The sequence below is a fragment of the Pongo abelii genome, chromosome 19 (genome assembly GCF_028885655.2).
Source record: "Pongo abelii isolate AG06213 chromosome 19, NHGRI_mPonAbe1-v2.0_pri, whole genome shotgun sequence".
NCBI classification, from domain to species: Eukaryota; Metazoa; Chordata; class Mammalia; order Primates; family Hominidae; genus Pongo; species Pongo abelii.
The window spans coordinates 9,336,965-9,349,259 of record NC_072004.2 but is presented as its reverse complement, the minus strand read 5'-3'; the positions used below and the strand labels follow the sequence as shown (position 1 = coordinate 9,349,259).

The window sequence follows — 12,295 nt, the reverse complement described above, 5'->3', positions numbered from 1 at the left end:
AAAAAGAACCAATGATAATGGAGGAAAGAATTTATAGACTCGTTATTTAGAAATATAGAAACATTCTAAGTATCCAACAATGGGCTATTATTTAAGGAATGGTTATTTTATGGAATGAATATTTTGTAACCATTAGAAATTATAACTGAAGACTGTGTAGCTACATGAAAAAAATACAAATGATATCATTTGATGCGGGAGGCTTATATATTGCAATTAAATGAAAATGTATGGTTTTTTTTTTTTCTTTTTTTTGAGATGGAGTTTTGCTCTTGTTGCCCCGGCTAGAGTGCAATGGCACTGTCTTGGCTCACTGTAACCTCCACCTCCTGGGTTCAAGCGATTCTCCTGCCTCAGCCTCCTAAGTAGCTGGGATTACAGGCATGCGCCACCATGCCCAGCTGATTTTGTATTTTTAGTACAGATGGGATTTCTCCATGTTGGTCAGTCTAGTTTTGAACTCCCGACCTCAGGTGGTTCGCCCACCTTGGCCTTCCAAAATGCTGGGATTACAGGCTTGAGCCACCACCCCTGGCAAAAATGTATATGTTTATGTCAAATTGTAGTCAACATGTGGGAATTACGCTGTTGTTATACTGGGGTATTTGGATAATGTTTACTTTTTCCCCTCTCGTTTATAAACTGCTATTAAATAATTTTTATAACTTAAAAAGTAGAGTTGTTTAGGCCAGGCATGGTAGCTCACACCTATAATCCCAGCACTTTGGGAGGCTGAGGTGAGTGGATCACCTGAGGTCAGGAGTTCGAGACCAGCCTGGCCAACATTGTAAAACGCTGTCTCTACTAAAAATACAAAAAATTAGCTGGTGTGGTGGCAGGCACCTGGAATCCCAGCTACTTGGGAGGCTGAAGCAGGAGAATCGCTTGAACCCGGGAGGCAGAAGTTGCAGTGAGCCAAGATCACGCCACTGCACTCCAGACTGGGCAACAAGAGTGAAACTCTGTCTCAAAAAAAAAAAAAAGAGTTATTTAGAAACAACAGCTAATAAAGAGAAGAGGTTTACCAACCAAAATGAAAAACTTCATGTTTGGTCTAGATTAAAACATTAATCCCTACAAGTGTTGACTACTGGTCTTCATTGATCTAATCTGCTACAGATTTGTTGATTTACCTCTAAATCATATTATGAATATTTATCAACTTACAAAGAAATCTATCTAGAAACCCAGTTAACATATAACATCTGACATACCGTATTTCTTGTCAGACAAGGAATATTTTGCACTTGATTTTCTTATAGTAACAGAGGCTATTAGCCCTGAATTTTGTATTACGTATTGTGGTGTTAAGATGTATCACGCAATACTGATTGTATTCGGTTGCGTGAGAACAGTGTACCAAGCTCAGAGTCAAGTACAAAGCCAAGTACAAAGCATGATTGTTACTGTGGACTGTCTTGATAGAGAGTGAGGCACAGATCATAAAAATGCCCACTTTTTGGCCAGGCACAGTGGCTCATACCTGTAATCCCAGCACTTTGGGAGGCCGAGGCGGGCAGATCACGAGGTCAGATCGAGACCATCCTGGCTAACACGGTGAAACCCCAACTCTACTAAAAATACAAAAAATTAGCCAGGCGTGGTGGCGGGCACCTGTAGTCCCAGCTACTCGGAAGGCTGAGGTAGGAGAATGGCGTGAACCTGGGAGGCAGAGCTTGCAGTGAGCTGAGATCGCACCACTGCACTCCAGCCTGGGTGACAGAGCAAGATTCCCTCTCAAAAAAAAAAAAAAAAAAAAAGCCCACTTTTACATATGCTACTACATATAAACTCAGCTGTGTTCAATGCTGATGAGACAAAGACTGAAATCCTCCCATCATGTTTTAGGAAGAATACTATGCCCAGAGCATCAGAATGTCACAAGATCTGGAAATCACTTCCTTTGAGGGTTTGCTAAAGTTTGGATCTAAGTATCTTTAACCTAGAGGAGAAGACCAAGGAGATATATGAGGAAAATTATGAAGGAAAGAACACTGATACTGTGTTGGTCTAGAAATACTTAAGGGGCACCTGTAATTTCAGCTACTTGGGAGGCTGAGGCAGGAGACTTGCTTGAACCCGGGAGGTGGAGGTTGCAGTGAGCCGAGATCGTGCCACTGCACTCCAGCCTGGGCAACAAGAGTGAAACTCTGTCTCAAAAAAAAAAAAAAAAAAGAAAAAGAAAAAAATAGAAAAAGAAATACCTAAGGTAGAAGTTGAGAGCAGGCAGAATTTTAGCTCAGAATAAAGGACTTATAATTATCAGAGTCACCCTCTAACTCAGCCGTGGAACTGATTTTCTCATGAGTTTCCATGTTACCAGTCTCTGGGAGTGTTTAGTGAAAGATTAACCATCCCACTGCCAGGGATGTTATAAGAAGGGAAGGAACTACAAGTTGATTGCATGACTCTTGCAGGTCTGAAATTTTGTTATTCTAAGGCATTTGTTTTGTCTTGCCTGCCTGCCTGCTCGTCTGCCCGGCTCCCTCCCTCCCTGCTTCCCTCCCTCCTGACTTCCTTTCTTCCCTTCTGTGTGTTTTGACAGCTGTACCCATTTGCGTGAATTTGTATGACCTTTAGAACATTTCGATCCTCCCAGAAAGTTTCCTCATGTCCCTTTCTAGTCAAGCACCCCAGAGGCAACCACTTTCTGATGTCTATTTTGTAGGCTAGGTTTATCCTTATATTTCTCATAAATGGAATCACAAAGCATATAATGATTTTTGTTTTCTTATTTTTAGCCAACAAAACTCTTTTTGAGATTTAGGTAGTTGTGGCATGCATGAGTAGCTCATGCTTCTATTGCCAAATAGTATTCTATTTAACAGATATACCCCAATTTGCTTTTCCATTCTCCTAATGATGGATATTTGGGTTGTTTCTAGTTTGGGGCCCTCATGAATAAGGTTGCTATGTATATTTTTGTACAGGTTTTTTTTAAATTTTTTTTTATTTTGGGAAATAGGCTTTTATTTCTGTTTGGTAAATACCTAGGAGTGAGCCAGGCATGGTGGCTCACGCCTGTAATCCCAGCCGAGGCAGGTGGATCACCTGAGGTCAGGAGTTCAAGACCAGCCTGGCCAACATGGTGAAACCCCATCTCTACTAAAAATTCAAAAATTAGACAGGCGCAGTGGCGCGTGCCTGTAATCCCAGCTACTTGGGAGGGCGAGGCTGGAGAATTGCTTGAACTCGGAAGCGGAGGTTGCAGTGAGTGGAGATCGTGCCACTGCACTCCAGCACCAGGGCGGTAATAGAGCAAGATGCCACCTCAAAAAAAAAAAAAAAAAAAAAAACCTAGGAGTAAAGTTTCTGGGTAAGATGGTAGATATATGGTTAACTTGATGAGAATTGACAAATACTTGTACAGCGCCCTTTGTGCCATATTTTCCCCCAACAATTAGTATTGTAAGTCTTTAGTCTGCACACTGTAGTGAGTGTGAAGCAGTATCTTATTTTGGTTGAAATTTGCATTTCCCTAATGACTAACAATATTTGAGCTGTTTTTCATGTGTTTATTGGCCATTTGTATATCTTCTTCTGTAAAACATCTGTTCAGATCTTTTGCCTATTTTAAAATTAGCTTTTCTTTATTGTTAATATGTAGGGGATCTTTATATACTCTAGATACAAATACTATGTCAGATATATGTTCTACAAATATTTTCTACCATTCTGTTGCTTATTTATTAATTTTTGTAATAGTATCTTTGGATGAACAGAAAATTTCTCTTGATAGAGAATGAGGCACAGATCATAAAAATGTCCACTTTTACATATGCTACTATATATAAACACAGATCATAAAAATGTCCACTTTTACATATGCTACTATATATAAACACAACTGTATTCAATGCTGATGAGACAAAGACTGAAGCGATGTGTCCAGGTCCTCCCATTACATTTTAGGAAGAATACTATGCCCAGAGCATCAGGATGTCGCAAGATCTGGAAATCACTTCCTTTGAGGATTTGCTAAATCAGATTGACTAATTTCTTTTCTTTTGTGGATAGTCTTTTTATGTCCTGTCCAAGAAATTTTTGCCTACCTACTCCAGGCTATAAAAATTTTCTCTTTTTTTTTTTTATTTTAGAAGCTTTACAGTTGTAGGTTTTACAGTTAAGTCTATGAAATACATCACAACTTTTTTTTTTTTTGATATGGAGAGAAAAAAGGGTTGAAGGGTTTTTTATTTCCTCATACATATATCCAGTTTTTCCAGCACCATATGTTGAAAAGAATTTTCTTTCCTTTGTTGAGAATTGAGCACGTGCGTGTGTGCATGTACACACACACACACACACACACACACGTACATCTATCTGGACTGTTTTGTTCCATCGATGTGTTTGTCCTTACTCTAATATCAGACTGTCTTGATTAGTATATATTTATAATGAATTGTGAATTTTGGTAACATAATACCTCCAACTTTGTTGTTTTGTTTTGTTTTGTTTTGTTTGAGATGGAGTCTTACTCTGTTGCCGAGGCTGGAGTGCAGTGGGTGCTATCTTGGCTCACTGCAAGCTCCACCTCCCGGGTTCACGCCATTCTCCTGCCTCAGCCTCCCGAGTAGCTGGGACTACAGGTGCCCACCACCACACCTGGCTAATTTTTTGTGTTTTTAGTAGAGTTGGGGTTTCACCATGTTAGCCAGGATGGTCTCGATCTCCTGACCTCATGATTCGCCCGCCTTGGCCTCCCAAAGTGCTGGGATTACAGGCGTGAGCCACCGCGCCCAGCCTGTTTTTCTTTGTTAGGATTATTTGGCTATTCTAAATAATTTTCTTTGTAAATTTTAGAATTGGCTTGCAGGTTTCATTTTAAAAGCCTGCTAGAATTTTGATTAGGATTGCATTCAGTCTATAAAATTCTGTACAATATCTGTCAATTGAAAAAAAAGGAACCAATATCTTTAAAATATTGTGTTCTCTCTTATAAATGAGCAACCAATATATGAAAAAAAGAAAAACACCAAAAAACAAAAAATAACAAATGAGGGTGAGGGTATGTGGAGAAAAAAAGGATCTCTTATATATACTGTTGGTGGGAAAGTGAACTAGTACAGCTTTGATGGAGAACAGCGTGGGGGTTCCTCAGAAAACTACAGATGGAACTACCATATGGGTCAGGCCAGGTCTCCTTTTTTTAGGCCTTCTTTCATTTCTCCCAGCAATGTTTTATAGTTTTTATTATAGAGGTCTTACACATCTTCAGTTAGATTTATTTCTAAGTATGTAATATGGCTTTCGATGTCATTATAATGGATTTTTTTACTTTTATTTTTTCTCCATTCTTTATCACTGGTATATAGAAATATATTGCCTTTTACTATTGACTTTGTATGTGCAAATTTATTAGATTTGCTTACTAGTTCTAGTGGTTTTTAAATAGACTTTATCTTTTTCTGGGTGTACAATCATGGCATCTGCAAATGCAGCTTTACAGCTTCCTTTCATACCTTTTTGCTTTTTTTCCCCCCTGCCTTATTGAACAATGTGGGACTTCTAATAAAATGTTCAACAGATGCTGTCAGAGCAGACATCTTTGCCTTGTTCCTGATCTTACAGAAAAAATGTTCCATGTTCCACCTGTAAGTATGATGTTAGCTCTGAGTGTTTTTAAAATAGATATCCTTCCTCAGGCTGAAGAAGTTCCCTTTCATTTCTATTTTGCTGAGAATTTGTATCATGAATGGCCACTGAATTTCGTCATACCCTTTTCTTTTTCTGCATTTATTGAGATGATCATACTATTATCTCCTTGAGTCTGATCATGGATTTTACATCTTTCTTCTTTACTAATACATGCATTTAGAGCAATAAACTTCTCCCTAAGTACTGCTTTAGTAGCATCCCAAAAACTTTTGTGCTAGGTGGTTGTCTTGTTCTATTCAAGCTGCTATAGTAAAATGCTATCAACTGGCTGGCTTATAAACAACAGAAATTCTCGCCGTTATGGAGGCTGGGGAGTCAAGATCAAGGTGCCTACAGATCTGCTGTCTGGTGAGGATCTATTTCCTGGTTCATAGACAGCTATCTTCGTTGTAACTTCACATGGTGGAAGAAACGAGGGCGCTCTCTAGGAACTCTTTTATAAGGTCATAAATCTCATGCATGGAACGGGATTCATTCATTCATGTGGGCTTTACTCTCATCACCATTCACCTCCCAAATGCCACACATCCAGATATCATCACACTGGTGATGAGGCTTCAACATAATTTTGAAGGCACACAAACATCCAGTCTATAGCAGTTGTCCTTCTTACTCATTTCAGTATATTTTCTGCTTTCTCTTGTGATTTCATCTTTGCCCTCTGGGGAAATCAGAGGTGTTTTCCTTAATTTTCAAATATGACAGAATTTCCCATTTTTGACATGTGTCCTTTCATCATGATGAAAAGTTCCTTTTTATATCTAGTAATACTCCTTTTCTAAAAGTCTGTCTGGTCTGATATTAATATAGCTTTGCCAACTTTCTCATACAAACACTATGCTTTATAGTGAGTTTCACAGCAAAGTATATAGTTGTGTCATCTTTTTTAAAAAATCTTGCTGGGGGAGGGATAGCATTAGGAGAAATACCTAATGTAAATGACGAGTTGATGGGTGCAGCAAACCAACATGGCACATGTATACCTATGTAACAAACCTGCACGTTGTGCACATGTACCTAGAACTTAAAGTATAATTAAAAAAAGAAAAAAAATCTTGCTTGATATCCTTTGTCTTTTAATTGAAAAGTTTAGTCTGTTTACATTAATGTGACTGTTGATATAGTTGAATTTAAGCATGCCAGATAGATATTGTATTTCTATTCTTTTCGTCCCATCTATCCTTTGTTCCTCTTTACCCCTTTCCTGAATCATACATTTTTAGTATGTAATTTTATTTCTTCTGTTAATTTTTATTTTGAAACTGTACCTCTTGGCAGGGCATGTGTGTGTGTGTGTGTACGTGTGTGTGTGTGTGTGTGTATGTGTGTGTGTTTTCTTGGTTTCTTTTTTAAGTTATTGCTTTAGAGCTGAGTTGTTCGATACATGTGGCTATTTAAATTTTAATTCATTGAAATATGAGAGAATTAAAATATGTTCTGAGTATTGTATAGAAAATGAATTAAAATGAATCAGGACTAGAAACAATGATAAGTTAGGACATTGTTTGTTTGTTTGTTTGTTTGTTTTTTCCCCCAAGACAGAGTCTTGCTCTGTCACCCAGGCTGGAGTACAGTGGTGCGATCTCAGCTCACTGCAACCTCCACCTCCTGGGTTCAAGCAATTCTCCTGCCTCAGCCTCCCAAGTATCTGGAATTACAGGCGCACACCACCATGCCCAGCTAATTTTCGTATTTTTAATAGAGAAGGGGTTTCACCATGTTGGCCAGGCTGGTCTCAAACTCCTAACCTTGTGATCCGCCCGCCTCGGCCTCCCAAAGTGCTGGAATTACAGGCGTGAGCCACCAGCCCATTCATTGTCTTTATCTTTTCATATTTATTTTATCTTGCTGTATACAAGGCATTCTCCTAGGGGGTGGGAGGTATAAGGACGAATAAAAATTAGTTTATATCATAATCTTCCTGTTAAAGACATGTAAACAAATCGGTAGAATATAACTATACGGTCTATAAGTAAGAGGTTTGTAGGAAGTGCTGCAGGAGGCAAGAAGCAGGAGCGCCCAACTCCTTTGTGCCTTTCAGATATGATTCTTTTTGCATGGGTTGCCTTTTTCCTGCTTTTTCACCCATGTAGCCTTCAGAGTTCAGCTCACACATCATTCTGGAAACTTGATTTCCTTGTTTGCTTTACTTAATGCTTTAAGAAAAATGGTGACTGGTATTGAACAACACATCTCCAAAGCAGTCACTATAAAAACAGGAAGGAGGGAGAAGAAGGGAGGAAAAAAAAAAAACCAAAATGAAAAATACAACAGTCAGAAATCCCTTGACAGGGATATGTTCTGAGAAATGTGTTGTTAGGTAGTTTTCTCATTGTGCCAACATCATGGAGTGTACTCACACAAAACTAGATGGTAAAGCCTGCTACATGCCTAGGCTATATGTATGGTATGGCCTATTGCCCCTAGGCTGAAAACCTGTACAGCATATTATTGCATGTAAGCAGTTGTAACAAGATGGTAAATATGGCCGGGCACAGTGGCTCATGCCTGTAATCCCAGCCCTTTGGGAGGTCAAGGTGGGTGGATCATTTGAGGTCAGGAGTTCGGAACCAGCGTGGCCAACATGGTGAAACCCCATCTCTACTAAAAATACTAAAAATACAAAAATACAAAAATTACAGGTGGTGTGCACCTGTAATCCCAGCTACTTGGAAGGCTGATGCAGGAGAATTGCTTGAACTTGAGAGGTGGAGGTTGTGGTTAGCCGCGATCACGCCACTGCACTCCAGCCTGGGCGACAAGAGTGAGACTCCATCTAAAAAAAAAAAAATTTTCTGTATCCAAACATAGAAAAGGTACAGTAAAAATATGGTATTATAATACTGTACCACTTATGGTACTACTGTTGTAGATGTGGTCGGTCATTGACTGAAATGTCATTGTGTGGCACATGACTATATAGGCTTACTGTAAGAAATTCAGGCCAGGCACAGTGATTCACAGTTGTAATCCTAACACTTTGAGAGGCTGAGGCAAGAGGATGTCTTGAGGCCAGGAGTTTGAGACCGGCCTGGGTGACATAGCAGGGCCTCGCGTCTACAAAAACTTTAAATAATTACCTGGGAGTGGTGGCACATGCTTACAGTCTCAGCTACTCAGGAGGTTGAGATGGGAGGATTGCTAGAGCCTTGAAGACTGCAGTGAGCTATCATGGTACCCTGTATCCAGTCTGGGTGACAGAGCAAGACCCAGTCTCTAAAAAAAGCAGAAAGAAAGAAATTCAAACAACACAGAAACATGCAAGGAGGAAGGCAGCAGTCACACAGGATCCCACCATCTAGAAATAATCATTATTAGCATTAGATTAATATTATCCACATATACCCCTATAGGTTTGTAAATATAAACAACAGAAATACAATACAAATAATTTTATACAAATAAAATACAAATAATTTTACATAGTTAAGATTGTACTCTACTATATATGCTATTTTACATGTTGTAAAGGGCTCAATTTCACTTAAAAATATTAGAGTTAAAAAAGAAATGAATTTCACATCAAGGATTCTTTTTTTTTTTTTTTTTGAGATGGAGTCTCTCTCTGTCGCCCAAACTGGAATGCAGTGGTGTGATCTCAGCTCACTGCAACCTCCACCTCCCTGGTTCAAGCGATTCTCCTGCCTCAGCCTCCTGAGTAGGTAGGATTACAGGCGTGCGCCACCAGACCAACTAATTTTGTATTTTTAGTAGAGACAGGGTTTCACCATGTTGGTCAGGCTGGTCTCGAACTCCCAACCTCAGGTGATCCCCCTGCCTCAGCCTCCCAAAGTGCTGGGATTATAGGTGTGAGCCACCACGCCCAGCCCACATCAAGGATTCTTTACAAGAGATAGTAATTACTAAAAGATCCCTCAAGCTTAAAAAAAACATTAAAATTGTGGTGATTTTAAAAGGCTACAAATTTCTGTATGATTAACTTTTCAACTGCTCAATATGCCTCGCTGCGAGCGATGAAGAAATTAGCACTTTCAACTTCTTTTCACCTTCCTTCCCCACTCACAACCACTGACTAATTTTTCAGTTGGAATTACATTGTTACTGTTGTGACCTTTCTGTACCTTTCTGTTCTCTAATCCACGTATTTATTTACTTAGTTCAGTATTTAAATGGATTCAGTTCTCTCCATCATCTCTTTATTTATCTTTTGATTGGCTAGATTTCTTCATCATGTAGTTTTCTCAAGAAGGGTCCAGGTAGTCCCTGAAGTCTACTGTGCTGTCTGTTCCTTTTTTTTTTTTTTTTTTTTGAGACGGAGTCTTGTTCTGTCGCCCAGGCTGGAATGTAGTGGCGCGATCTTGGCTCACTGCAACCTCTGCCTCCTGGGTTCAAGTGATTCTCCTACCTCAGCCTCCCGAGTAGCTGGGATTACAGGTGCACACCACCACACCCGGCTAATTTTTGTATTTTTAGTAGAGAAAGGGTTTCACTATGTTGGCCAGGCTGGTCTCCAACTCCTGACCTCAGGCAATCCTCCCTCCTCGGCCTTCCAAAGTGCTGGGATTATAGGCGTGAGCCATCGTGCCCGGCCTGTCTGTTCCTTTATACTTGAATGACAGCTTGGCTAGGCATAAATTCGGTGGGTCATGCTTTCTTTCCTCTGAATGTGGCATTTCTCCTGTCTGCTGGAATTGTGTTAAATCAGTTTTCTTCTTTACTACTGCTTTTTTTCCCCCCTTTTACAATCAGAATTGCAGTTTTCAAAGAATCGACATGAGTTCTGTACCTTTTCAATTACTGCACTTGAGATCATTATTGCTAGGACGAACAACCACAGCTGTGATACTGTGATGTGAACCAGGGTATTTCAGGAATGGTAATCATGTATCTTTCCTTTCTAGAGATAATTGACGACCTTGCCAACCTAGTGGAGAACACAGATGAAAAACTTCGCACTGAAACCAGGCGGGTAAACATGGTGGACAGAAAGTCAGCCTCTTGTGGTAAGAGATAGCTACGTTATGGCTCTGTTTCTGTCATAGCTTGTGGATTTACTCTGCTCTGAGTTTACTGTTTGTCTAATTACTGTAGGGATTTGGTTGCTCTTCTGATACAGGCAGTGCCATTTGATGAAGCACTGAAATTGCTAAACGATGATTAAATCTGGTCAAAATGAAATGGAGTTCAGAGGGCGTATCATTCATTGTTTTTTGTTTTTTGTGTTTTTTTTAATTTAAAAGTCCTTTCTGTGTGTTTACAGAGATTAATGGTTTGGAAAATTGTATAACATTATACTGGTTGGCGGGTTTTAAAGGGGATCTCACTTGCTTTTGTGCCGTTTTAAAATAACCACAAGCTTAATTGAGTTCAAATCCTATGTTTAGTGATGGTATCTTTGTCAAGTCACCTTACCTCTTGATACCTTGTATGTAAAATGGGGATTCATATGCCAAGATAAGAATCGCTTGGAGGGCTTGCTTAAAAATACTGATCCTGAGGCCCTCCCCTAGGGATTCTGATTGAGTAGATCTAGGGTGGAGTTCAAGAATATTCATTATTTAACAAGTGTACCAAGCAGTTCTGCTGCAGGTGCTTGTTCTGCAGAAATTCTGATGCAGACTTTTGTGAGGTTTAAATTGTGTATTGCTGGCGCACAGTGCCTTGCCCAAAGGTACGTGATGATAAATGATGGGAACAGCAGTAGTAATCATAGTGATTGTTTTTGGGTGCTTCATCTCACAAAGGTGCACCAAGATTATAAAGCTGACATATTTATGAAAAATAGAATCACAGGCCGCCTGCAGTGGCTCAGGAGTTTGAGACCAGCCTGGGCAACATAGCAAGACCTCTGTCTCTATAAAAAATTTAAACATTAGCAGCCTGGGCAACATGGCGAGACCCTGCCTCTACTAAAGATACAAAAAAATAGCCAGACACTGTGGCACACACCTGTAGTAGTCCCAGCTACTCGGGAGGCTGAAGAGGGAGAATTGTTTGAAGGTTGCAGTGAACTGAGATTGTGCCATTGCACTCCAGCCTGGGTGACAGAGTGAGACCCTGTCTCAAAATTAATTAATTAATTTTAAAAATTAGCCAGGCATGGTGGTATGTGCCTGTAGTCCTAGCTACTTGAGAGGCTGAGACAGGAGAATCACTTGAGCCCAGGAGGTTGAGGCTGCAGTGAGCCAGGATCACCTTACTGTAGTCCCACCTGGGTGACAGAGTGAAACCTTGTGTCTTCAAAAAAAAAAAAAAAAAAAGAATTACAATAGCATTTAAAAAAAAAAACCTAGAGATCTGAGCACATACTTTGCCAAACTTTCAGCCTTTTTAATATGGAAAATGTAATGGATCTTCTCGATCTGTCCACTTTGGAAGCTCTGGGCAAGGGTCCCTGAGATGTGCAGCTTCAGAAGCATCACCTTCCCTGGCTGTGTTTGCTCAGTAAGAAAGAAGGCTAGAACAGCGGGGTGAGAGAGGGTCAGGCACATAGAGACTCTGGAAGCTCAGAGGTAGTGGAGCCCCATGGGGCCTCCTTGAGACCCTTTATCACCACTGTCCTGCCCGACCATCCTGCCCTGTGCTTCTGCTCCTCAATTTTGCTTTATCAATCTTCTCCCATAACTTCTGGCCACAGGGACTTTGCTCTCTATGATAGATCCTGAAACTTTAA

At 40.0% G+C, this 12,295-nt stretch overlaps 1 protein-coding gene across 2 annotated transcripts in view; it reads left to right on the top strand.

Annotated features, from left to right (window-relative positions):
* Nucleotides 1-12,295, top strand: part of STX8 (syntaxin 8) — a 326,746-nt gene that overhangs the window by 185,436 nt on the left and 129,015 nt on the right. For both annotated transcript variants that reach the window (XM_002827023.6, XM_054535431.2), the window contains exon 7: nucleotides 10,524-10,625. In XM_002827023.6, coding sequence (XP_002827069.2) covers nucleotides 10,524-10,625 — 102 coding nt within the window. The remainder of the gene's footprint in view (nucleotides 1-10,523; nucleotides 10,626-12,295) is intronic.